The sequence below is a fragment of the Malania oleifera genome, chromosome 2 (assembly GCF_029873635.1).
Source record: "Malania oleifera isolate guangnan ecotype guangnan chromosome 2, ASM2987363v1, whole genome shotgun sequence".
Taxonomy (NCBI): domain Eukaryota; kingdom Viridiplantae; phylum Streptophyta; class Magnoliopsida; order Santalales; family Ximeniaceae; genus Malania; species Malania oleifera.
The window spans coordinates 25,130,157-25,156,513 of NC_080418.1; the positions used below are offsets into that span (position 1 = coordinate 25,130,157).

A 26,357-nucleotide genomic window follows, 5' to 3' on the forward strand; every position below is an offset into this window, starting at 1 on the left:
TAGAATTCAGGTTAGGCCACGTTGTGATTCGAATCGAGATCCATACAATGACTCGAGCTGATCCATTTGGTGAACTAAACTCAGAGCATTTCTAAATCTTCATAATGAGCACAAGAGACCCAATTCCCAACTCCAACCTTAGATAAACAAGAAAGCCCTTTTACATAAAGCTTATTTGAACCCTAAACTAAAATTAAATTAGACATTAATCCTAAAAACCTAAGAACCCCATATGAACCTTAGATTTGAACTCAAAGGTGTCCCTATCCTAAAATCCCTAGGGCATTCCTCATCCAAATCCAAGATCCCTATTCAAACCCTAAATTTGATCAAATACCAAAATGGACACATGCACCAACTATTCAAAGATTAGAACCTGACCATATGTAAATGTTTATGGAAATATATATTTCCATTAAACACAATAACCAAAAAATTAGGGGAGCTTGGGACTTCTATATTATAGATTAGGTTCAGACTCTGAGAAGGACGAAAGGAGTCTGTATTTGATAAGAGATGTGTTACCTTTAATTTTGTAACTCAAATCTAATATCCTCTGCCAACTAACAAATAAAATAATAAATAATACAATAACAAAAAAAATGCTTCTAGACACTTACAATCACATTTTGTTTTAACTATAAGAATTTATATTTTGAATCATTCTATGAAATTGTGGTTTCTCAATATAATTTATTTACTTTTTCCGAACAGATTTTTTTTTAAAGGGGATATGGTTTAAATGAGAATATTATTTATTCATCTTCTTTGGTTCGAGGTTGTTTATCATCCATATTTCTTATATTTTATTTCTTTTATTGTAGTATAGTAAAGAAATAGATGATGTTAATTTTTATTTCTGGTATTAGTTTATAGTTGTTAGTGTTGTTTTATGGGAGAATTTTATTTTATTCATCTGTATTCTCCCTTTTGCTTATCTTGTAATCACGATATTCATCCGCCAAATGTGATGGCATATTAATAAATGATAGGAGGTGCCGCCCTCTTTTTTTTTTTTTTTTTTTTTTTATTTTTTAAAAAAAGTTAAAAACCATATTTGGGGGATTTCTTAATGTCATTTTTGTTTATTATTTTTTTTTTTGTGTTGATGTGTAGAAATGGGTGATGGCAATGTGTTCTTATGTGCTTCTCTATTTGGACCTTTTTTTTTATTATTTTCTGTGATGAATTAAAACTAAAAATTGGATTTTATGATTTGTCAACTTGTTGTCCCAACAATTTAATATTTAGAATTTAATTTTGTGAAGTGAATAATTCCATGCATAATTTTTAATAAAAATAAAATAAAATAAAATGAGCATGTGAAATATTGAGGAAAAAATAAAAGTCATTCAAAAAATATATATTTGTACCATATTTCAATTTCCTACACATTAAAATTATTCTTAGGTAATATTTGGGAGTATGGATTTTCGGGGCATGAATTTGGAAGAAGTTCAATATAATTTTGTATTATATTTTATTCAAATTTGTACAAATTTAAATCTAAATATTGAAATCTATGCTCCCAAATGGATGGTTAAATAGCTAAAAATTAAATTCAAAAATAACAAAAATCAATAAATGATGGTATAGCTTCTTTTTTTAATCTAGAATTTACTTTTATGGATTAAACCATTAATTATGTTCACAATTTTAAATTAAAATTAAAGTAAAATGGCCACGATAATTTAAGCTATAATTTTAAAAAAAATATTTATAAAATTTCTAGATTTTTGAAAGATAGCAAATTCATTCAAAAAGTATTTCATTTTTCTCCCATTGTCATGCACAATTAAATTACTACTTGAGCAATAAAGAGTGAATTAAGAAGTAAATAAAAAAATATTTATAAAATTTATAGATTTTTGGAAAATAAAAATTCATTCAATTTTTTTTCAATTGTCATGTATAATAAGACTATTGCTTGAACACTAAGAAAAATTGAGTTCAAAAGTAAAATAATTATATCTAGGTCTCCCTATTATTATTATTATTATTATTATTATGTTCAATTTGGGTTGATTAAGTGAGTATATTTGGGTTATACATAAATTAGACTCGCTAATCGATTCACATTTAGTTTGAAGTTATTTCTTTGCATTGGGTTGGTTTCAGTTTAGAAGGATCGAGCAACTCTTTAAAAACCCTATGTGCCTACTTTTTTGAAGTTAAAATATAAAATCTCTAATACAAAATTCCCAACTTTAATCGTAAAAATGTTTGCTTACTTAAAATAAATACATTTGATATACTCTCCTACTAATCAGCTTTAACAATGGATGGTGCCACAGACAAAAGTAGTAAAACCCCAATTAGCTTCGATTTCGTACTTTTTCTTCTTCATCACTTAAGAATTGTTTCATGAAATCAATCTCAGTATATTTCAGAATTTACCAATTCGCATTGCGCCACTAATAATATCTATACTTTTGTTTTAGAAAAATATTGTATTCATGTATCATTGTTTGAATTTTGCCTCTTTAAAAAAATAAGAATTCAACTTTGAAATTTATTTAATACATTACTTAAATTTAAATAATGTAGTTCTTAATTTAAAATAATATTATTAAAATAATATCATTTTGAGAAAAAAACACAATCTTGCTCCATCCCTCGTAAGCAATTTCCATAAATAGAAAATTGGGCGGCCTTTAGTGGAATAAAGAAAAAAAAAGAAAAACAAACTTGGGGGCTTGGTAAATCCTAAGCGTCGGTTTCATCGAATAATGTTTTTAATGGACGGCCATCATGGTCTCAACGACAAGTGTGGGGTCCACAGTGCGTGAGTCGCATTGGTCCCTTAGTGCTATGCTTGGCTGTGCTGTGACGTTTCCCGACGCGCTTTCCTTTTTGCGTCTTCCGGAACGATTCGAGACGCGAATCTAAAAATTTCCCCTTTATTCTTGCGCTTCAATGTCTCAATTCCCCACTTCCCAGGACAATGACTTTCCATCATTCGGTCGTGCAGATCGTTGCATCGATTCGCAGATTCGGCATCTCATAATTTCAAGCACTCTGTAAATTCCGATTCGAGAATCCAGGGGCAGGGGTTTTTTGATTTCTCGCATTCAGTTTTTCGGTGTGGTTTTGGTTGAAACTCGTGTTAAGTTTTCTTGGGCTAGCGTTTGTTGTCTGCGAGGGAAGCTAGGGTTTCCAAAATAGCTGCTGGCATCATCGACGAGGCATAAGGAAAGCGACGTCTTTTGACATTTTGATGGTACGGTTTTAGTCTCAATTTTTTTATTGATTGTTGCGCGTGCTTGATGTCGTCTGAACGTCTATCCCCAGTTTTTCATTTCTTGATTTAGCTCATCTTAATCATTGGGTTCATTTGATATCTTATTCCATCTCTCTCTCTCTCTGCCTGAAAAGGTCAAGGTATTGCCGGTGGGCATCGGAGGAAGCAGGAGTGGCCTGCATTGGTAGCTGATAAACTGGAGTTCTCGCGATGCTGGCGTTGAACCGGAATGGCATTAATTTTTCTAGCTGTTTATTGCATTTGTCTGAATGGCACCCGTTGCAATAGCGAAGCTGATTAGGGCTTGAAGCCCTTTTCCCTCATATTTATTTATTTTTCTCCTTCAGTAACCAGGTTTGCACATCAGTCGACTTCTTTTTGTCGCTTGGTGTTATGATTTTATTACTATATTAGTCCTTAGTGTTTTTTTCCCTGTTTCACATGAAATACCCATGAGACCTAGAACGCCCATTTGAGTCTCGCTCTCAAGTTTCATATGATCTGTGCCATGAAAAATATTTGCTTGATCTGTTACAAATAAAGAGTCTACGCTTTGTTTTTGGTTCTGCTTCAACAAGAACTTTTATTTGGTTTATTTGCAGTTTGCTACACACTCAATTTATTAATTTTCATGCCTGCTCTTTTACAGGCTTTGGGGGATACTGTTTACTTTTTGTTGATGCGAATTGATATTCTTAACCCTGAGGCTCGGGTTTGTCATGTTTAGTAATAACTATTCTCTTGCAAGAGTGAAAGAAATGGGCTGCTGTGGTTGTTTTGGGTTCAGCAGAAAGGCCAAGAAATTATTGAAACCCATTCCGAGCTCAAATAATTGTCTTTCCCAGGAGTTATTGTTGGATGAAGATATAGAGGATGATGAAGATTATTGTTCATATAATGGTGAAGATACTAATACTGGAAATGTAGATGATGATGAGTTGCAAGGACGAACAAAACGTTCAGAAGAAATTCTCATGATCAGAGCTCAAAATGGACTGATTTGCAGAGAATTTCCTGTCAAAGAGACCAATAAAATTTTTCGTTCTGAGGTAAAAGTGGTGAATGAATTTTAGCCTGTGTTGTAAACTGAATTTTGATTGTCTTTGAAATGTATGTTAATCATTAAAATTGTTCCCATCATAATAAGTTTGAGAAAATTTAAGTTTTTGCCATTGGAATGTTTTCTTGGTATGATGTCATGTGGTTCCCTCTTTAAGTTATGGGATAAAGCTTACTTTCATACTTTGGGGATTCAGATATTTTTTCCCCCAACTGATCAAAGTTTGTATGTATTTGGATTTTTAAGTGAAAAATAATGACAAGATTATATGAGTTGAATGCATACTAAAGTAGTCAACCAATGAATTTTAGCATGCTTGCAGTGGTTCCAACTCATTAAAGAACTACTTCCTCATACTTGCTATTTTGTTTAAATGGGGATGTTTCAAATATTTTCTCTATAATTGCTTAGATAGCTTGTGGCTTTGATCTCATGTGCAATTTGACTTTAGTTTTTGTTCTACATCCCCAAGCGTTAATGATATTCTTATTTTTATCTCTTTATCACTTAAAATGTAAAGTTTGCAAAGAATTGATATCGTATTTATCATATCATCACATTGTCATATATATATAAACTTTCACGTGTTTAATATGATTTTTTTAGTCTACCACTTTAGCTAGTCCCAAGGTTACCATCTATCTATATGGTTAGATTATTGAAGAATGTCTTCTTTGCATGTGTGTGCATGTGCATGTAATTTCCGTATGAATTGGATTGTTTCTTACATGTTGGGAATTTTGTGTTATTGAACATATGTCTTTGATTTATCATCAACAGGATGAAAATGGGAACAAGATGGTCAATGAATATGTTCGTGAGTGTAAGATTGGTTCTGGGAGCTATGGAAAAGTGGTAAGCATGGTGATAGTGACATTATAATATTTTATGTGCTTAAAAAGACTTGGTTAATTTTAAGTCACTTTCTGGTGACAGGTTCTATATCGTAGCTGTATAGATGGAAAGCATTATGCAATTAAGGTATTATTTTATGTTTTCATGTAGAGGCACACACATTTTCGAACTATGCTCTTACTTATTAGTTTCCAGTAGTATTTTATTGTTTGAGAAACTTTAGAAAAGCTAATGCCTTATTTGATGAGAATGCTATTCTATTCATCCATTTACTTAGTCACATACGCTTGCTTCTTGTATCTCATCTAGATCTTAGTTGCAGGTTCCTTGCTCCTTACTACGGGGCATTTTTTTTATTTGAACCTTGATTTTATGCATCTTAGACGGAACCTTGATAGAACCTCACTTCAGTCATTAGAGAATCTAGATTTGTCATGATAGAACCGTGCTCTGGCTTACAAAATCACTTTTAAAATTTTAACGAAGTTTGTCAATGAATTGACTACGGGACAAAATTTTCTTAAATTTTGAATTTGAAATTCATTACAAAAATTAGTTATTGATTAAGTCCCCATTTGGGTCATCTTTATAGAAAGTACTTAAATAGTTGTGTCAATAAGTAGTGTTTGGTTTGCACTTCAATAAGCACTTATTTCAAAAAGTGCTTTTTCCAAAGTACTTCTTTTTTAGGGAAAGAAGTATTTTCTGAAAAATTATTTTTCTAAAAAAGTATGTATCTAAAAAAGTATTTATAATAAGTAATTTTGGACAATTTTAGATAAGTACTTTTTTTGATAAGTACGTTTCCTAGAAAAGTACTTCTAAATAAATGGTTCCAAATGATCCCTAAAGTTCAATGGGAGATAAGGTTGGATAATTCTCATTCGATATTTTTAAAAATTGAAGAATTTCATTAAATAAGTCTCTTAATTTAGATTGAATTATTAGTTTGGATAAAGATTTTGATAATTTTGACAATATTTGACTAGATTGTAATCCATCACAAATGTACAAAGGCACTTCTTTTCAGTTTTAGTTATTTGAGTATGCTTTTATTCTAAATCGTAGAATTTCATTAAATAAATCTCTTAAATTTATATGCTTGACTAGGAAGAAGGGGAAAGACATATATAGACTGACTAGAGCTAGGGAAAGAAAGTGCAAGGATTTAGGGAATGTAAAATGCATGAAAGATGAGAATGATAATGTCTTGGTCAAAGAGAAGACATAAGAAAGAGATGGTGAAGATACTTTAATTAGTTGTTTAATGAAAACCAATTTGAAAGCTTAAACCCTCAAGTGACAAATAAGGCAAGGACTAAAAATCTGAGATTTATTCGCAAAATTAGAGTTAATGAAGTTAAGTTGGTTTTAAAAAATGGAAATTGGGAAGTGTATAGGACCTAATAACATCCCAATTGAAGCTTGGAAATGTCTAGGGAATAAAGGAAGCATATGGTTAAACTATTCTATTCAACACTATTATAAAAGCCCAGAAAATGCCAGAGGAATGGAGGAAAAGCATGTTAATACATATATACAAAAACAAAGATGATATTTAAAACTATAATAAACTAATAGTTATCGCAGAATAAAACTTACAAGTTACAATGAGATTGTGTGAAAAGATAATTGAACAAGGAATAATAATAGAAATGAGGGTCTTCGGGAATCAATTTGGTTTTATATGTGGGAGATCGATAACAAAAGCTATCTATCTTCTAATAAAGTTAATGGAGAAGTGTAGGGACAAGAAGAGTGACTTGCATATGGGTTTTTTTTCGACTTAGAGAAAGTATATGTTGAGTACCTAGGGAAGTAAAAAAAAAAAAAAATAGTACCTAGGGAAGTGCTTTGGTGGGTTTTAGAAAAGAAGAGGATTTGCAGTAGTTACACTAAAGTCATTAAGGATATATATGATTGAGCAACAACTAGCATTAGAATTGCAGGAGGAGAGGCTAGAGAACTTCCAATCACAATAAGTTTGCACCAAGATTCTACTTTGAGCCCTTATCTTTTTGCTTTTGTGATTGATGAACTCATTAGGAATATCCAAAACGAGATCCCATGGTGTATGTTGTTTGCAAATGATATTGTTTTGATTGATGAAAGTGGGAGGAGGGTAGAATCTAAGTTAGAACTTTGGAGAACAACTTTAGAGTCTAGAGATTTTAGGATAAGTAGACAAGATTGAATATATGAAATGTAATTTCTGCCATGTAAGGAGGAGTATTGAAGATAAAATTAAACTTAGTAATCTAGAAATCAGCAACATTAGTAGATTTCGATAATATTGGATCTATTATGCAAGCAGAAGGAGAAATTAAAGAGAATGCAACACATAAAGTTTAAAGTAAGTTGGGTAAAATGGAGGCGTGCTTCAGACTTCTTGTGCGATCTTTTGATACTGTTGCAATTGAAAGGAAAATAAGACCAACCATACTATATGGATTGGAATGTTGGACTATTAAGAAACAAAATATTCAAAAAATAAAATTTTTTAAAATGCGAATGCTAAGATGGATGATAAGTAAAATATTAAAGGATAAATTAAAGAATGAATATATTTGCTTCATGTTTGGAATAGCTCCAGTAGAAAATAAGATAAGTGAGAGGCAACTTAGATTTTTTAAACATTTGAAATGAAGGCCAAGTAGCACACTAGTCAGGAGGAGCGAGCTTATTATTTTTAATGGTGCTAGAAGAGGTAGGGGTAGACATAAAAAAACTTGGAATGAGGTTGTGTGGAAGGATTTAACAACTCTTTAAGTTAAGTGAGGAAGATGCCCTTGATTGCATGAATTGGCGGAAAAGGATTCATATAGCCGATCCCTCACTTAGTGAGACTTAAGGCGTCTTCTTCTTGTTGCAAATTTCTTAATTTATACAGAATTTAGATGTGTGAAGTTTGAATAGAGCTTTGGTAATTTGACAAATCTTCAAATGTATTGTAATCCATCTTAAACACATAAAGGCCTTTCTTTCAAGTTTTGGTTATTTGAAAATATTTTTATTCATTTAACACCTTACCCATATTGATTTATAAGTTCCTCTTCTATTTAGTAATTTGTTAATAATTTTTTTTTGATAGAAAAGGAAAATTTATAAATGCATTGAATAAATAATTACACGGAAAGGAGAATATGTAATCCTCCTAACATAGGAAAAATGCAAAAATAAGCAAAGAATCAAAAGAAAATACAATTACATCAAAGCCCCTTTACAATCTGTTTGATGATCTAATAACAGCATTCCATGAAAGAATCCAAAGAATGAGCCAAAAAAAGAAGCTTTGAATTACTCTATCCCAAAGGAATGCACAAAATTTATATTGCCATTGAAGATCCTTCCATTCCTTATGTAACGACCTGACCCTTTACATGGACTTAGGTGTCACTCACATACATCAAATACCTATACCTGTTCAAGATATGGAAACAACCCGCCCTAAATAGGGACATACGGGTGTAAATCATACATAATCATGATGTAAATGTTGCGGAAAAACATAAACATCCATTGGGATTACTACTAGCCTTATACCAGAGTTCACTAATGCATCCATAATTTACATACATTCGGACGTAGAGTAATCGTCATATTACAACCCTCCAAAAAGGACTTTCATCAAGTTTAGTACAAAATTTAGATGTTTACGTAAGTTAACCAAAATAACCTCCCCAGTCCCTTTATCTACTAGGACTGACACACGGACGGACCTGAAAACAAAGGTTGTAAGATAGGGTGAGACACCTCTCAGTAAGGAAGAAGGAGTTACAACAGTGTGTGACTGCATACATGCATATTTTCATTCAACATCTGGAATATAAATCAAATATTTTCAATACAATAACGCATCAGGTATATCATTATTCATATTACAAAATTCCCACATCTGTCTTTCGACCATTTAATGATTTATCAGATGACCAACAGCAAAATATCCCTATAACCAGTTTTACCCCGTGGTTCGGGTTGTGCACTGGTACTCGTCCAATGCCCTGTTCGTGCAGACACTGCTGAGTACCTACATACGATCTGACTGCCTCCATTGGCCCAATATCAGCCAATGGTTTCACCTTGCTAGCCGACCATCTTGGTACCCACATCGTTTAGTACGTGTGGTTGCACGTGTACATCTAGCTACGATATCGCGCCGTATCATATAACAGTAGTTTATTTCAACTCTGCAAAGAAAGTATTTTTCAACCCTCCCGGGACTCTCAAGCTGTGGTTCCGTGTATCATAAATTCAATTTATACAAATATGATTTTATCTCCCATAATCTATATCAATAGTATAGAAATAATTCCATCGGGTTCAAACCGGCGTCTTTCCACTCAGTTTACCCCTCTTTGTTTACTGATGCGGCTCGGTGTATCACCAGCCTCTGTTTATCACATTGTCAGTATAACAAATTAGAATTTCATTCCCATATTCTATATCAGTAGTATATAAAATACATTCATTTCCATTTCAACATATATCACACAAGTTTAATACAAAAACCTGCTAAATGATAGAAATTCAATATACATAGTTTAACTAAATAAATAAAGGAATCGAGCCTCTCCTACTATAGTATAAACACAAATAACGATGTTTGTAAAATTTGGAGATCACACGTCGAAATCCTCGTTTTTACCAAAAACCGTAAAATTGTCAAACCGGTATTTCTACTCGGTAGAATTTCACAAATAAGCATTTAAATCATACATAATAACATAAACTAGTTTTTTAGCAGTTTAGTTTTCCAAAATAGCTGTTGTAATCAAGTTCCCCTTACCTTATATTCGAAATGAAATTTCGTACGAAAACGATCTAAAACGACAACCCAAGATCCCGAAAACCTAAAACCACAGAGCATAACCTTACTATGTTTTCTACTGCTATCCAAATATCCAATCAAAATTAGGATCAGATTCCTACCTCGATTCTTGGGAAAGCCCGAAACTCTCTGAAACGACGATCCGATCTGCTAAAAGTGTAGAGTTTCCTCTTCTGATCCACGCAGTACCCTCCGTTTTTGGAAACGGACGACGAACGGCGAAGGATCTTAGGGAGAGAGAGAGAGAGAGAGAATGAGAGAATGAGAGAGAATAAGAGAATTTATAGAATAAATCCTAACTTAGCCCTTAAGTAATCTAAATAAATATCTCCTCCAAGATATTTATATATAAATATCTCAAAATATCTCTTTTCAAAATATCTTCTCCAAAATATCCTTTTTTTTTTTTTTTCGGGGTCAGGTTACTACACCTTAAGTACCAATGCCTCTTCAAAAACCAAGAAAAGAAAAGCCCAAAGCTGCCTAGACAGTAGCCACTCTACAACGTAGAAACAAACGATCACTTGTCTCATTGGCTTCCAAATGCATGACACAAATATTTGGACTGACGGCCTTTTATGGTCTCCTAATTGCAGCAAATCATTAGTATTAAGCTTATTAAGAGTCAAATTTAGGGATCCTTGGCCTTCCAAATAAAGTGGTTCGGTTGGGGGGGGGGGGGGGAGGAAGAAGAAGGATTTGGCCTTTTCAACAACTAGGCAAGAAAAGATTTTGTGGGGAACCAACCAGAAGAATCACCAAGCCAAATCCTCGAGTTATCACTCCTTTGAGGAACAAAAGAATCCATCATATGCAACAACAAAGTCATATCCTCAACCTCTCTTGCATTTATATCTCTATAGAAATGAAAATCCTAGAAAGAGATCCCCCTTCAAAAGAATAGAAAACATTAATTGGTGCATTATGCCAAAGGGACAATCCAGAAAGACAGGGGAACAAAGATTCCAAAGATACCTCACCTACTCAAATGTCCTCGTAAAAACAAAGATCATTGCCATTCCTTAGCTACCTTAAAAGTGAGTTTCCAAAGACTAGCATAAGAAACAATACCACTACCCCTATTCCTATGCAATTTGTGCTGGCTTTTAATAACCATGTGCCATAAAGAGTCAACCTCCAAGGAAAACCTTCAAAGCCATTTACCCACTAAGAAGATGTTTTTATCTGCCAAGTTCCCAAGGTCCAAACCCTCGCTCAGACTTAGGTCTTTCCACCTTCTCCCAACGAACTAGATGATTTCTTTCTCATTCCCAACACCTGACTACAAAAAATCTCTCATAATTCTCTCCAAAGCTAGATTGCTAGTGCAACTCGGTTGAAACTCTAAAAAGGGAAAGATAATAAATGGAAATGTTGGAAAGAATAGCACTGATGAGAATAATACAACCCTCTAAAGATAAATAAGACTTCTTCTAACCTTGTAATCTACTACCCACTCTCTCCACCACCAGTTCCCAAAAAGAAGAGTTACAATCTCCACCTTGAGGAAGACTCAAATAAGTTAAAGGCTAATCCAACTTACTACAATGCGGCGCTAAATTAGCTAAAGCCTCTATAACGCCCTCGCTAAATCAACATCTGCCACCCACTCCTAGACACATTGATCTTTAATTCCGAAATTTATCAAAGATTTTTTTAGCAGAGTTAAAACCTTTCAGAACTTCACAATGTTGTCCTCAAGAAACAAAAGGGTATCATCTGCAAATTGAAGGTGAGAACTGACAATCTTCTCCCTACCAGTCTTTAAGCCCTTGAATCACATCAAAACCTTCATAATTTTTTGAATGAATAATTTCATCTTGGCTATTATGTTATAAAATTTTTTTAGTACTAGTAACAAAGTTATTGGTTTATTAATGCTTTGATATTGTACAATTTTTATTTTGTCAGCAAAATTGCACTATAATAATAAACGAATACATAAAAAAATGATAGAATCTTTTCGTTAGATTATTATATTTGCATTTGTTATAAATTGTCATCAAACATTTCAATTTGTGACTTAGTGACTTCTCTCTCTATCTTAATAAATGTTCTTTTTTGTTGAATATAAATTGAATATAAAGATTCGTACTGGGCAATATTAGAATTGACAGTTTTAAAATTTTTTAAATTTTCTGCAAAATTGAACTTGGATATTGACGATAACATTTCATTGGAATGTTTTTGCCTAAATTAGTTGTATTTGTAGGACTAATATTTAACTGATTTATGTATTTCATTTACTTTAATTAAATGTTAAAGATGTTTAATATGGTTACACCTAATACAAGGCATACTTGTCATGTATTTTATTTACAGCACTTGAGTTTTAGACTTTGCTATGTCATATGATTTTAGTATAATGAATACTTGTTTTAAGAAGAGAGAAGAACACTTAATAACCTTTAAAAGTGGACAAAATAGAAGTCAAATAGATTATTTTTTAATTAGGAGGGTAGATCGTGTATCATGCAAGGATTGTAAAGTTATTCCAGGTGAAAGTCTAACCACACAACATAGAGTCTTAGTGTTAGATATATGCATTAAAAAATGGAAGAAAAAGGATAAAATAAACCAGTGTAGGAGAACTAGATGGTGGAACCTAAAAGGAGAAAATATAATAAAATTTAAAGATAAAATGATCAAAGATGGGGATTGGACCTTAGAGGATGGGATAGATTCAAATACTCTTTGGAATAGATTAGCTAGCTCTATTAAAAAGATAGCAAAAGAGATTTTAGGCGAATCAAGGGGAAGATTCTCAAATAGCAAAGAAAGTTGGTGGTGGGATAAAGATGTACAAAAAATTATAAAGACAAAAAGAATTTGGTATAAAACGTGGCAAAAATGTAGAAACAGCGATAACTTTGAAAAATATAAGGAGGCAAGAAAAGATGCAAAAAAGACCGTTAGTGAAGCTAAATATAGATCATTTAATAGTTTGTATGATAGATTAGGTACAAAAGAAGGGGAAAAAGATATATTTAAACTTGCTAAAGCTAGAGAAAGGAAGAACAAGGACTTAGGAAATGTAAAATGTATAAAAAGTGAGGATGATATTGTCTTGGTTAAGGACGAAGATATTAAAGAAAGATGGCGAAGTTACTTTAGTAAGTTGTTTAACGAAAACCAAATAGAAGGCTTAAATTTAGAATTGTCAAATGAGGAAAAGACTAAAAATATAAGATTTATTCGAAAAATTAGAGTTAACGAAGTTAAGTTTGCACTAAAAAAGATGAAAAATGGGAAAGCTATGGGACCAGATAACATCTCAATTGAAGTTTGGAAATGCTTGGGTGATAACGGAATTATATGGTTAACTAATTTATTTAATACAATTGTAAAAACTAAGAAAATGCCAGATGAATGGAGGAAAGCACTTTAATACCTATATACAAAAATAAAGGAGATATTCAAAATTGTAATAACTATCGTGGAATTAAACTTATGAGTCATACGATGAAACTATGGGAAAGAGTAGTTGAACAAAGATTAAGGTTAGAAACGAAGATCTCAGAAAATTAATTTGGTTTTATGCCTGGGAGATTTACCACAGAAGCTATTTATCTTTTAAGAAGATTAATGGAAAAGTTTAGGGAAAAGAAGAGGGACTTGCATATGATATTTATTGACCTTGAGAAAGCATATGATAGGATACCTAGGGAAGTTCTATGGTGGGTTTTAGAAAAAAAGGGTGTATGTTGTAGGTATACCGATGTCATTAAGGATATGTACGATGGAGTAATGACTAGTGTAAAGACTATAGATGGAGAAACTAGAGAATTTCCAATTATCATAGGTGTACATCAAGGATCTGTTTTGAGTCCTTATCTTTTTGCTTTAGTGATGGACCAATTGACTAAGAGTATTCAAAAGGAGGTTCCATGGTGTATGTTGTTTGCAGATGATATTGTATTAATTGACGAAACTAGGGATGGAGTAGAGGCTGAGTTAGAATTATGGAGAGAAGCTTTGGAATCTAGAGACTTTAAGATAAGTAGAAATAAAACAGAATATATGAAATGTAATTTTAGTAATGATAGGAGGAATATTAGAGACAAAGTTAAACTTGATGATGAAGAAATAAATAGCACTTGTAGATTTCGATACCTTGGATCTATTATGCAAGCTGAAGGAGAAATTGAAGATGATGTAATGCATAGAGTTAAAGCAGGTTGGGTAAAATGGAGAAGTTCTTCAAGTGTTCTATGTGATCGTAGAATATCCTTAAAATTGAAAGGGAAGTTTTATAGGACAACTATAAGACCAGCTATGCTATATGGATCAGAATGTTGGGCGACGAAGAAACATAATATCCAAAAAGTAAAAGTTGCCAAGATGAGGATGCTTAGATGGATGAGTGGTATAACATTGAAAGATAAATTAAGGAATGAACATATTCGTGGTAAGTTAGGTGTAGCTCCTATAGAAGATAAGATAAGGGAAGGACGACTCAGATGGTATGGACACTTGCAACGTAGGCCTTATAGTGCACCTGTGAGGAAGAGTGACTTAGTTATTGTGGGGGGCAGTAGAAGGGGTAGGGGTAGACCAAAAATAACTTGGGAGGAGATAGTGAGTAAGGATTTAATATTTTTGAATCTATCAAAAGAAATGGTCCATGATCGCATAAATTGGCGGAAAAGGATTCATATAACCGACCCCACTTAGTGGGACTAAGACTTGGTTTTGTTGTTGTTGTTGAGTTTTAAGTCATGCTTATATTATATCTATTATCAATTTTTAAAGTAGCACAAAAATTTCAATGTTCTACCAATTTTTGTCATTTTAAAAATAGGAATCAAAAAAAAAAAATCAATGTTGAAATTTCCATCGAAGTTCCCATATTTCTGATGCCTCAAAATTTTAGTTGAAATACTATTTATTAAACCTTGGTTTTGAAGAGTGATTAGTTCCACTGAGAATCATGGATAGCTGCCATTATCCTTTTTAGGATTGTAATTTTCCAAGTTGTACCCTACTCGCTAGTCAAGTTCTTTCGGATTTGGTTAATTGTTACTACGATAGTTGGGAATTGCTTCATGAGTTCATGTCAAGTTGTGAAATGATAATTTTGCCTTTCTTTGATTGCTTCGTTTGTAAATTGAATTGCTCATTTTTCCCTGAAAACTGAATGCATCATGCCATATGGGTGTTTTTCTTTTTTAACCTTTGCGTATGGGGTAAAATATAACATTATATGAGTTTAATATTTGAATTGTAGGCCTTTCACAAGTCTCATTTATTAAAGTTGAGAGTTGCACCTTCAGAGACTGCCATGACTGATGTTCTTCGGGAGGTACATGATGTGTGGCTTGTGTTTCATAGTAATTGATGGATGTTTCAATTAAATAATCGGTCATGAATGTGTTTTCTACTCTCTCTCTCTCTCTCTCTCTCACACACACACACACACACACTTTATTCACTTTATGTCTGTGTGTTATTTGTAGAAAGTTTTGTTTTTATAACTATTGAATGTTTTTTGGTGGGCTTTCGGTTGGGCATGGTTCACTTAACCGGACCATACCCCCTGAATGGTTAACCGAACCAGAGTTTCGGTTCACTAAAAAAATTTGAACCAAAATCAAACTGTTTCAAACAGTTAACTGAAATTCAGTTAACCAGTTTTTAGACTAATGTCCAACGGTTAATTGAGTCAAACCGTTGGATCTAATTTAAAATTTTAAAGCGCTGCAAATTAATATTTTTTTCTTCCATAATAATCAACACCCAAATTTTAATATATTCATTATTAAAATTTAAGCATTTATCTTAGAGCCATACAGTTGTTTTTCTAATTTAAATTATTAAAATTGTAAATTATATTATATATAATATGTATTTTTATATATTTATAATATATTGGTTCTATTTGTTTAACCATGGTTATTGAATGAACTGAACCTAAACCAAACCGATGACCAAAAAAATATAAAATTCCAAACCAAAGAAATGGTTAACCTATTTTACAGTTTGGTTTGGTTCAGTTTTGGGGTTTTTTTGCCCACTCAATCAGCACTACTGTTCCCCCAGTACCTTTATCAAGCTGTCAATGACACTCAGCTTGCCTTTTTTCCCCACCACCTGGCCTTAATATTTGAGGATCTCCATTCGTTTTTAACATCATTCATTGCCCCACCAGAAACATGACATGCTAATTGGCCGGAGTTAAACAAAGTTTTTTTTTAACCTTATGAGTGTTTTTAAAATTTTAATTACCAAAATAAAGAATTTGGAGGCTAATTACCGAAGTGGTATATCCACGCCTTCAAGATGCAGAGTACAGAAAGAAGAGTTGCAACACCCAAAGCTGCATTGGTTGCCACGTTATTAGACAGACCGTACAGCATTAATGCTGTCCGCCCAATCCCGAAATTCTGAAATGTTAATCTTATCCCCACATTAATGCACAGCATTAAATGCTATTCCATGCTGATTATGACAATGCGGCACCCCTATTTTACCATCTAATCCCTATGTTAAAACCAAAAAAATGTTAGTTTTGATTTTCCTTTTCTCTTTTCCTATGCAATAATAATAACTAGAAAAAGTACCTGCAATTTAAAGTTGTATGAATGTAGTAGATGTCATGATATTTTGTTTCAATATTTTGGAACAAATGCGAAATTAGGATCATGCAGATAGGGTGACAGCTTATTGCATCTGTCGAATAAATGCATTGCAGACAAAATAGCTTGCAGATAATAACTAAATTAGGATTACATAAAGAGGAATAATACAATTTGTTCTGCCCTGCTTTTCAATATCGGAATTTAAAAACTATGTATTTTGATCAAATAAGGAAAAAAACCATCAAACGGGTCAGATTCCCACCCTTACCAACCCAAACCCACCCGTCCGACCTGAACTCAAAAGATCTAGTTTGAATCCTCTCCCAGAGCATCTCAAACCCATCTCACAGATGGACTGATTTGCCCAAAATCCATCTAGGTCAAAAAAATGCAAAGGGGAAGCAATGCGTCAATACTCAAAGCATCTATTGCCCACTTCTAATATATGTTATAGATTCTTTGAATTTTGAAAAAAAATTAGATGTTTTGATAATTGAATAAAAATAATAAATTTGAATTCTGCATTGAGGTTTGTTGGGGTTTAAATTGCTCAAATAAACTCTAGGGTATTTTCTATCTAAACAATAAATTTGTATTTCTTTACAATGTAGTTATTTGTTTATTATTTTTATGCCATCTGCTTGGATGCAAATATTTTTAAAATTTTTGTAAATGAAAAGACTCATTACCTGCAAACTTCTTGTAATTTATTTTTCTTTACATACCTTATTTGTTTGTGGGAATTTGGAACTGCCCATAAAAATTGTCTATTTTACTTGGGCTTGTGTGCTAGGAAGCACCGATACCAACCTGAGACACGGATATGATATGATACTGACCCGGCAATATGATGAGGATATGACATGGCAAGGATACATTAACTAATTAATATATATGTATAAATAGGCATATTTTCCCTGTTAGATATGACAAATATCTGACAATTGAGTTAAAATGAAATATAAGCACGATTTACGCAAAGTCATCAATTACGCATTTTACAAACTACACTTGTACAATCATCAACTACATTCATACTATAGAATGTTGGTTGAACAAAAAAAAAACAACTCGAGAATGGCTGATGGTGGGCAATGGATGTCGCTCATCAAGCAACTTTTTAAAAAAAAGGCAATAAAAAACGAAACATATTAGCAAAGAGTGGCAAAGTGGTGTAGAGGGGGAAATTTGGGGGCTGGGAGGTCCAACGGTGCTCTTCAAGGCCGGTGCAGTGGTGCTAGGGCTCCAAAGTCTAACCACAGAAGAACCTGATTCTCAATATCTTGACCTATACTCAATTTTTTCTTTTTTGGGTTTTGTTAACAGAATTTTAGGGGAAACAAAAACGCAGCGTTTCAGTGCAAGAAGTGTCCTGAAGGTGTCCTTGCTGTGTCAGGAAGTGTCTCAGCTGTATCCGAAAATAAAAATTAATTAATTAATTTTCAATGTGTGTTGGATATGTGTCAGAGAGTGTCAGGCAGGTGTCTTTATCCAACACGTGTCAGACATGGACACTTCAAGCTTCCAGAAGTATGTGTTTTCTAGGTTGTGTGCATGGAAAAATATAGCAATCAAGGCTATGCGTTAAATGTGGGGATAAGACAGACATTTGGAAATTTTGGTATTGGCAACAGCAATTAGCCATGAATATAACTGGGTATTATGAGACCCTCTGTCCACACCTTGAAGGTGCAGAATCCGCTATTTTGATATTTAATTTCCAAACATCTCTATATTGATAATTAAAATTTTAAAGACACCCAATTAGGTAAAAAACTCAAGTTTGACAGCTACTTTACTTGATTATGCCTTTGCCTTTGCCTTGCAGGCTTGTTCAACTTAGAAGTTTAGATTTGTGATCATGGTTTAATGTATGCATATTGGTTTGCCTTGCAGGTTTTAATTATGAAAATGTTGAACCATCCTAATATAGTAAATCTCATTGAGGTGATTGATGACCCAAACACAGATCACTTCTACATGGGTATTCGTTGGAACTTTCTTGTTTTCACTTGCGTTTCTTTCATATCAACTTTTGTACTTAAATATATGAATGATATGATCATAATTGCATCAAGGTTATTTATTTATTTATTTATTTATTTTTGAGAATTAGTGGGCCACCCTTTTGTTTTGTTGAAAACACCACTTTCCTGGCAGTTCTTGAATATGTGGAAGGCAAATGGGTCTGTGAGGGTGCTGATCCACCAGCTGGCTTAGGTGAAACTACTGCAAGAAAGTACTTGCGTGATATAATTTCTGGATTGAAGTACCTCCATGTTCATGTAAGATTCATTTGAATCTGATTTTGCAGATTTTCTTTGCAGGAAGATTAAGTCTCCAACATTCCATTTTTTCTATGATCTCTGCTCCTCATTGATTGTGAACTATGGTGTTTTTATGATTATGTATGCAGATGAACATTTTCTTTGATTCAAAGTGAACAATCTCATAATCATAGTTTGTTTGGCATCAACAATTTGTGCATAGATTTCTTTTTGGTGTAATCTAATTTATTATGTGTATCGTCTTGGAAAAATTATGGATCCGAATTGCAACAATCAAAGGAATATTTGCTTTTGGCAATTTGGATTCTTCTAAAATGGCCATGCCCTAATTTTGGAGTGATCAGTGCTAGATAAATATATTTTGACTCTATTAATTTTTCCATTTGAGTGATCAGTGCCAGAAATATATTTTGACTCTATTAATTTTTCCTGCGATGGCAAGGACCCCCGCCTCGGTACGGGTGGTCTCGGCTTCGAGACTTGGGAGCGGCCTCTCCAAAAATGGGGGTAAGGCTTGCCGACATCCACCTCTCCTAGACCCCACTCAAAGTGGGAGCCTTGTGCACTGGGTACGGCCTTTTTTTTTCCCCCTGCGAATATGGACTAACGTTCCTCTGATATTTGATTATTGAACAATTTTAAACCCACAGTATTTGATTCTTCTTGCACTAGCATTTCCACTTGGACTGACCTTAACCAAATACAATTCTATTGTTTTCATTTCTGGAAACAAAATTTCGAGTGTCGCTAATTAAATGCAAATACATGATGTCATTCCTTGTTTTCATTTTTAGAAACAATAATACCAAAACATGTTTTTGGATCCTTTACCAAATGCAATTCTATTATCTCTCTCTCTCTCTCTCTCTCTCTCACGAGGTGATGGAACCCCATTTCCCTCTCTTCTTCACTGCCAACAAGGACGAATTGTGGTTATGGCAGTCAACAATGACTGCCTTTTCTCTCTTTCAGATATCTTTCTGAGCAGGTGAGATTTACTTTGCCAGCAGCGATGCAGATGACTTCTTCTTTGTTATTCTCTCAGTTATCTCCCTGCCAATAAACCTGATAATCTTTTGGTAACCCAGACTGGTACATTCAAGATAGGGCATTTCAGTTTAGTAAGGTATTTGAGGTAATGGAATTGATTACCCTTGATTTAATTGTTGGGGGATTCTATTTATTGGATGGTTCGGTCTAATGGAGGAGATTCTCCTTTTGTTGTCCAGCATGAACCCTTTGAATAAACATGTAAAATAACTTATATCGAAAAGTAGTTTTACATCGTGTAATTTGAACTGGGCTTTTGTCACCTGTGCAAAGCTTGCATGCAGTGCCGTAAAATGTAAAGAAAAAGGTTTAAGGCCTGTCAAGTTCAGTTTTCATTTTCATTTTCAGTTTTCCACATACTAATTGAAGATTTTCTTTTTTCAGTTTTCCACATACTCACAAAATGCCACCTTGTTTTCCAGTATTCTAGCATTTATATAGAAAAGTTGGAAAACGCATTTTTCTTTTCTGGTATTATATAAATTTTGGAGCACTAGAAAATGAGTTGTTGCTTCTTGTAATTATTTGGAAAGCTGAAAATGAAAAAGGAGAACTGTTTTCCACAACTGACCAGAATGAAACTATTTTGCTTCTCTCTCTCTCTCTCTCTTCTCTCTCTCTCTCTCTCTTGGCATGAGCTGATGGCACCCTCTTTTCCTTTCTCTGCTTCACTGCCAACAATGGCGGATTGTGGTTATGCCAGTCAACAATGACTCTGCCTTTCATCTCTTCTTATCTTAAATCTCTCAGATATCTGAGCGGGCGAGATTTACTTCGGTGGCAGCAATGCAGATGATTTCTTTCTTATTTTCTCAGTGCTGCTCCACTGTAATCTGCTTTAGCAGTATATTATTTGGTTTAAATGAAACCTAAATCTGCTTCAGTTCTTTGGCTCTATTTTTTTGTGGAAATTTGAGAAGCTGAGTGCAGGCCTGGGCCCTGAGCCCACCCAACTATATTTTGGGTCGGACTGGGCTCTGAAATTTGGCCTGATGATTGGGCTTGGTGAAGTCATTCTATATTTGTCCTATGAGTAGGATTGGGCGGGCATATGCCTGGGTCTGGTGGGGTTATGTTGCCAAGCCTAATGGGAGGTAATAGCAGTGTGCAACCTCTACACGTATTGATCATGCTTTCGCAGATTGCTATTTGTTTTATGACCTCCATCTGGGCATGGATCTAGGTTTTCTATTTCTTTAATTTGTGCTTTTATAATTGATTACAAATATAATTCATGTGTCTGTTAAAAATGTGGTGAGATATAAAATTATTTAAAATTCTGATTAAAATTGGACCCTTGCTGATTCTTTTCTGTATATATGCAAACATTAGAATAATTGAAAAAGCCAAGGCTGGGCTGGAAAAACTCTAAATTGAAATGTGCATATGAAATTATTCCTTTATGGCTGACTTGTCTTGAATATTGGCCATACTCTGTATTTTTATCTTGTTTCAGTTACCCCACTTTCTCATGCTGCTATAAATACTGGAGCCAGTGGTCCTTAATGTTATGCGGATTTTTATTTCCTTTGTTTCCTTTAAATGGCAGAATATTGTTCATGGAGACATTAAACCTGATAATCTTTTGGTTACCCGGACTGGTACAGTGAAGATAGGGGATTTCAGTGTCAGTCAGGCGTTTGAGGTAATGAGTTGATTACCCTTGATTTGGTTTGAAATAGTCAGGAGTCAAAGATCATATGACTGCATTCTGTGATTTTTAGCTTCAATGTAATGCTATGCATGAAAGTTTATGTAGCTTGTATAATTTGAGTGTGCACGTGCTTGGTGACCTTGAGCTGTGTAATGTCTGTTTCTCTCTTGCACTTCCTTTGCAAGTGGTACCCAAAGACATACTTGAAGGCGACTTTTGTTTCAATGTAAGACAGCATTAAAAGAGTTGATGAAATGATGCAGGACATCATCATGGTCCATGGAACTACAGTCTACAGCCAACACATAATTTAGGGAAGAGAGAGAGAGAGAGAGAGAGAGAGAGGGAGAGAGGATAGGAAAGAGTTACAATTGGGGGAAAACCCATGTTCACTTAATTCAAATTCGTCAATAACCTACTCCTACATGGCTTTTACACTATTTATAAGAAAGCTAATTATGCTGGAAATTACACATATGCCCCTAAAACTACATGGAATTACAAACAGACCCTAAATTACACAAATGTTACAAACAAGCTCCCAAATATGCAATCCTATATAATTTAACTACTTACACAAAATAAACTAATTAATTAAATAGACAACCCTTGTCCAATTCTCCATTAATCTCCAACTAGGGTCAACCCATGTTCTGATTTCTCCACTTAACACTAAATCAATTCTTTGCATATCCACTTGCACACTCGTCAATGAGTGCTTTGTCAATAGTGGCAGATGAATCCATGAAGAGGCAACAATTAAAGAATTGTTATGGTGGGAAAAAATTAAAAGGTTGCTAGTGTTTTGATATGAGGTGATAAGGATGCCCTTGAATAAGGTGATAATGCACTTGAAGGTGAGTAAGGATTAATTAAGGCTTAAAATTTGTGTGGATATCAATCCAATCAATTAATATCCTAATTTAATTAATTGTTTTGTCAATATTTTGGTCTTTTCATCTCTGTTTATTAAGGAAAAATAATGAAATTAATATTTTATATATTTTTGTCATAATGAAACTTATCTCCTTGTTTTTGAGTCAAACCCTGTTTATGAAGTTTTTCCTATTTAAAATAATGTTCCCCTTTTAATTTCTAGATTATAAATGAAACTTTGTTTTCTAACCTAGTTTAGACCTGAGAACCTATTTGAGAGGCTGAAAGGTGTATTTTACTCTCTTTATAATGTTTAGCATTTTTTGGTATCCAGCTTGAATGCGTGATTGGTTGGCTTTATTAGCTTGATTTTGATTTTCCTTTTTTATCATCCTCTTGTACATTCTTCTGTCTTCATGGTTTTTTTTCTTTTAATTTTTAATATTTATCTAAAGAAAAACTTCCTCTTTATAAAATTGGGTCTAGCTAAAACCTGTAGTAGATATGTGGATGTAATATTTCTATTCATGAACTTGGGAGCTAAGAAATAATGTTGCAACTGATGCTGGTGGTTTTACAATGTGTTCCATTTGAAGCATGTTTAAATTAATTGTACCAGGCACGAGTTAAAATGAAAATGTCTGAAATTATCAAGAATATGTGCCGTCAAAATTTGCAGTTGCTAGATTTGTTACAATAATCATTCACAACTTGCTATTGCACTTGGATAAGAAACATTTTTTGCTGCTATCAAAGATCCAATAACCAATGAAATCATGCAATCCATTCTATACATGAATGTTTTGGGCTCGAGCAACTGTCGCGTCTAGTTGCGTTTGCAGCACCTAAATTTGTCAGGGCTTTTTAATTAAAGTTTTAAAGGCATCAATTAGTTCTTGATTGTTGCCTCTCTGCTCCTTTTGAATTGGTTCACACTTAGGATGAGAATGACGTGCTTCGCCGCTCTCCTGGGACTCCTGTTTTTACTGCTCCTGAATGCTGTTTAGGTCAGGGATATTTCTCTAAGCTGGAACAATGCTTAGCAATTTTTTTGCTTTGATTTAAGGAGGACATGGAACTAACACTGCACAGCTGACTCTAAATTTTCATTCTGCTCAACAGGTTTAACTTATCATGGCAAAGCTGCGGACACATGGGCAGTGGGAGTCACCTTGTACTGCATGGTGTTGGGACAGTATCCATTTCTTGGAGATACTCTGCAGGATACATATGACAAAGTCTGTCATTGCTTGTATTTCTGTTTTATCCATTATTGCTGCTGTTGCTGCTACTATCATTGTTTTCATTTATTTGGCCAAGTCTAAAGACTGGATTTTTTTTTCCTTCTTCAGATTGTTAATAACTCATTAGATCTGCCAGATGGTATTAACCCAGAGCTGAAAGAGTTAATAGAAGGGCTTCTCTGCAAAGGTCTGTTACCTATCTTCGCTAATTTAGCGCACTCTATTTTCTGTTGAGCCAGTGCTTCTCTATATCATGGTCTCTATTCGTCCCTTGGTTCTGTTTCCCAACATTGAAAAAGGTTCCTTTCTGCAGACCCAAAGCAGAGGATGACATTGGATGCTGTTGCAGAACATGTCTGGGTCATTGGAGAGGAAGGGCCCATACCCCAGTATTTATGTTGGTGTAGGCGCAATAATAGCCTGGAGAAAGGAAGTACAGGAGAGCAGAACAGATTAGGAAGTGCATGAGAGGACAGATTTGTTTACGCGAGCCATACTAACAAAGAAATATTTTTATCTTCATATTTTTGTATAGTAGAGAAGCCATGAATGAGGTTTTGATGTCGTCGTCGTCATCATCATCATCAAGTGGCATATCGCATTACTGGTGAGCGAACTTGAAAACACTAGGGTTGTGATAGCTGTAAGACTTATTGGGTGTTTTGAAAAAATTCTAGTGGCTTAAGGACAATGCTTCCTTTTTTAATGATTGGTTCAAGGATTTGGGTGTATTTTCTTTTCACCATCTCGTTTAGTCTCACCAATTTCTTCCCTTGAACCAAACATAAGAAATGAAAGGGAAAATCTCAAGGTGTGGTTCAGATGATAGTGCGGGTTGCGGGAGTGCCTTTCACGAGGTCAGGTGTTCAAATCCTCTCGGATTCGTTTCCGTTCCTGAACTCCTGAATTTATCCTTCCTTTGAAATTATGGGGTCAACTTCAAGGGGCGCAGGATTAGTTACGTGGATCATAAAACGGATACATAGATACTCGGTGCGTAATTCAAAAAGAAAAAAGAAATAAAGGGGAAAAGCTTGCTTCTTTTCTCCTCTCCTCTCCACATTTCTCAACATGCTTTTCCCTTTTTCTCTGCTCTCCTTCCGGATGCGCAACTACATAGAACAGTAGACAAGGATTCACAAAGGGTGGAACCTGATCCTTACCCTTACCAAACCAACTTAATATGAGACGATCATATTGTATGCAATCACTCGCAGGAACCTTTTTGTTGGCGTGCAGGGTAGGGTCATCAATTCCCACACCCTAGCCATGAATGAGTTTTTGGTTTTGAAAATATGTATTTTTTTAACGAGTGAACTTCAGCCTTTGGGTAGCGGTTGACAAACATAATATTCATTTTGTTCATGACAAACATAATATTCATTTTGTTCATAAAATTAAGGGAGATTTGTTTTTTCGGGGATAAGTTATAAAAATTTAGGACTAGGAAGTCTATAAATAAATAAATAAATACTAAAAACTCCTCAACTCAGTCAACTACTCCACTAAATGCGAACACCTTCAACATCTACCCCACAAAAAAGACATTCCTCAGCAAAACCCTAGGCAGCTATCTCTTTCTAGGGCACATGATCCTATGCATAGCACCATACCCACGATACGCCTGGCAGCACAGGATTCTGACCCTTGCAGCCACAAACAACTAATCTGGCATTTCCACTACCCGAGGGAAATGATTCTGTGCGTCTGTGCGGCGCTGTTGGAGTGCGGGCACAGGGGATTAGTGTGGTGCCCATGCGGCAGGTCCCTGGCAGGCCCTTCTCAACAGAACCACCGTTGCGAAAGGCATTCATTCAATAAACTGTAGTTGGGCCCGGCCCATTAAGGCATTCAATAAACCGTACGTGGGCCATTTATTGGGCGGTCAGGATCGCTTCCTTTATACGTCGAATCTACGCCTTCCAAAAACTACTCATCAACTTCATTTATTGACTCATCTCATCTTTCTTTGATTTGGTCGCCGCATAAAGGTACTTTTTAAAAATTTTATTAATGAAAACGACATCTCTATTTTTTATAAAAATAATTTTATTTGATTTACATAGTAAGATTTTGAATTGTTTGGATTAAAGAATTTGATAGAGTGAAAAAGAAAATTAAAAAAAAAAATTTATTTTTATTACATATCAATTCCGCACAAACATGACAATGAGATATCCATATTTCAATTCCGCACAAAGACGACGACAATGACATATCCATAGATGGATGTCGCATTGCTAATAATGTTGAAAAATTGCCTAAAGAATATTACAAAATGTTACCAACTAAATTCCTCTCAAGAATGGCACCTACAACATTCTTATTTCCTTATTTTATTTAACATAAGCTAGAAGGTTATACATGATTAAATGATTTGCAAGTCACTTGAATGACTTTTTTAGTTTTATTCATTAATATAAATGACTCAAGCTTGGACTACATCTTATTCGATTTGTGCAACTTGTGAGTTAATGGATTTAATTAATTTGTAAACCAATTCAATTAATAGATGCATGAGTTAACTCATGAAGTTTATGAACTTATTTGTATATTAGCTTAATAAGAGGCTCTTTATAAATTAGGCTTACAACTTATTTTAAACTAATGACATTTTAGACACATACCTTTTAAGGATGTTAGAAGTATTTTCTCTCATACCGTCATTAATTAATCACATTTT

The 26,357-nt window shown here is 34.0% G+C and overlaps 1 protein-coding gene and 1 long non-coding RNA gene across 2 annotated transcripts; one reads left to right on the forward strand and one right to left on the reverse strand.

Annotated features, from left to right (window-relative positions):
* The first annotated feature begins 2,822 nt into the window (after positions 1-2,822).
* On the forward strand, positions 2,823-24,386 carry LOC131148981 (serine/threonine-protein kinase GRIK1). Its single transcript, XM_058098977.1, has 13 exons — positions 2,823-3,220; positions 3,376-3,595; positions 3,891-4,290; positions 5,082-5,156; positions 5,238-5,282; positions 15,212-15,286; positions 18,459-18,546; positions 18,723-18,847; positions 21,450-21,545; positions 23,371-23,437; positions 23,553-23,668; positions 23,783-23,861; positions 23,988-24,386. The coding sequence occupies exons 3-13, from the start codon at positions 3,961-3,963 to the stop codon at positions 24,140-24,142; spliced, it is 1,251 nt and encodes a 416-aa protein (XP_057954960.1). The 5' UTR covers positions 2,823-3,220; positions 3,376-3,595; positions 3,891-3,960; the 3' UTR covers positions 24,143-24,386.
* Positions 8,471-10,267, reverse strand: LOC131148982 (uncharacterized). Its single transcript, XR_009135105.1, has 2 exons — positions 10,086-10,267; positions 8,471-8,875 (listed from the first exon to the last, which is right to left on the reverse strand). It is a non-coding gene; the product is annotated as an uncharacterized LOC131148982 (long non-coding RNA).
* Positions 24,387-26,357: the final 1,971 nt, after the last annotated feature.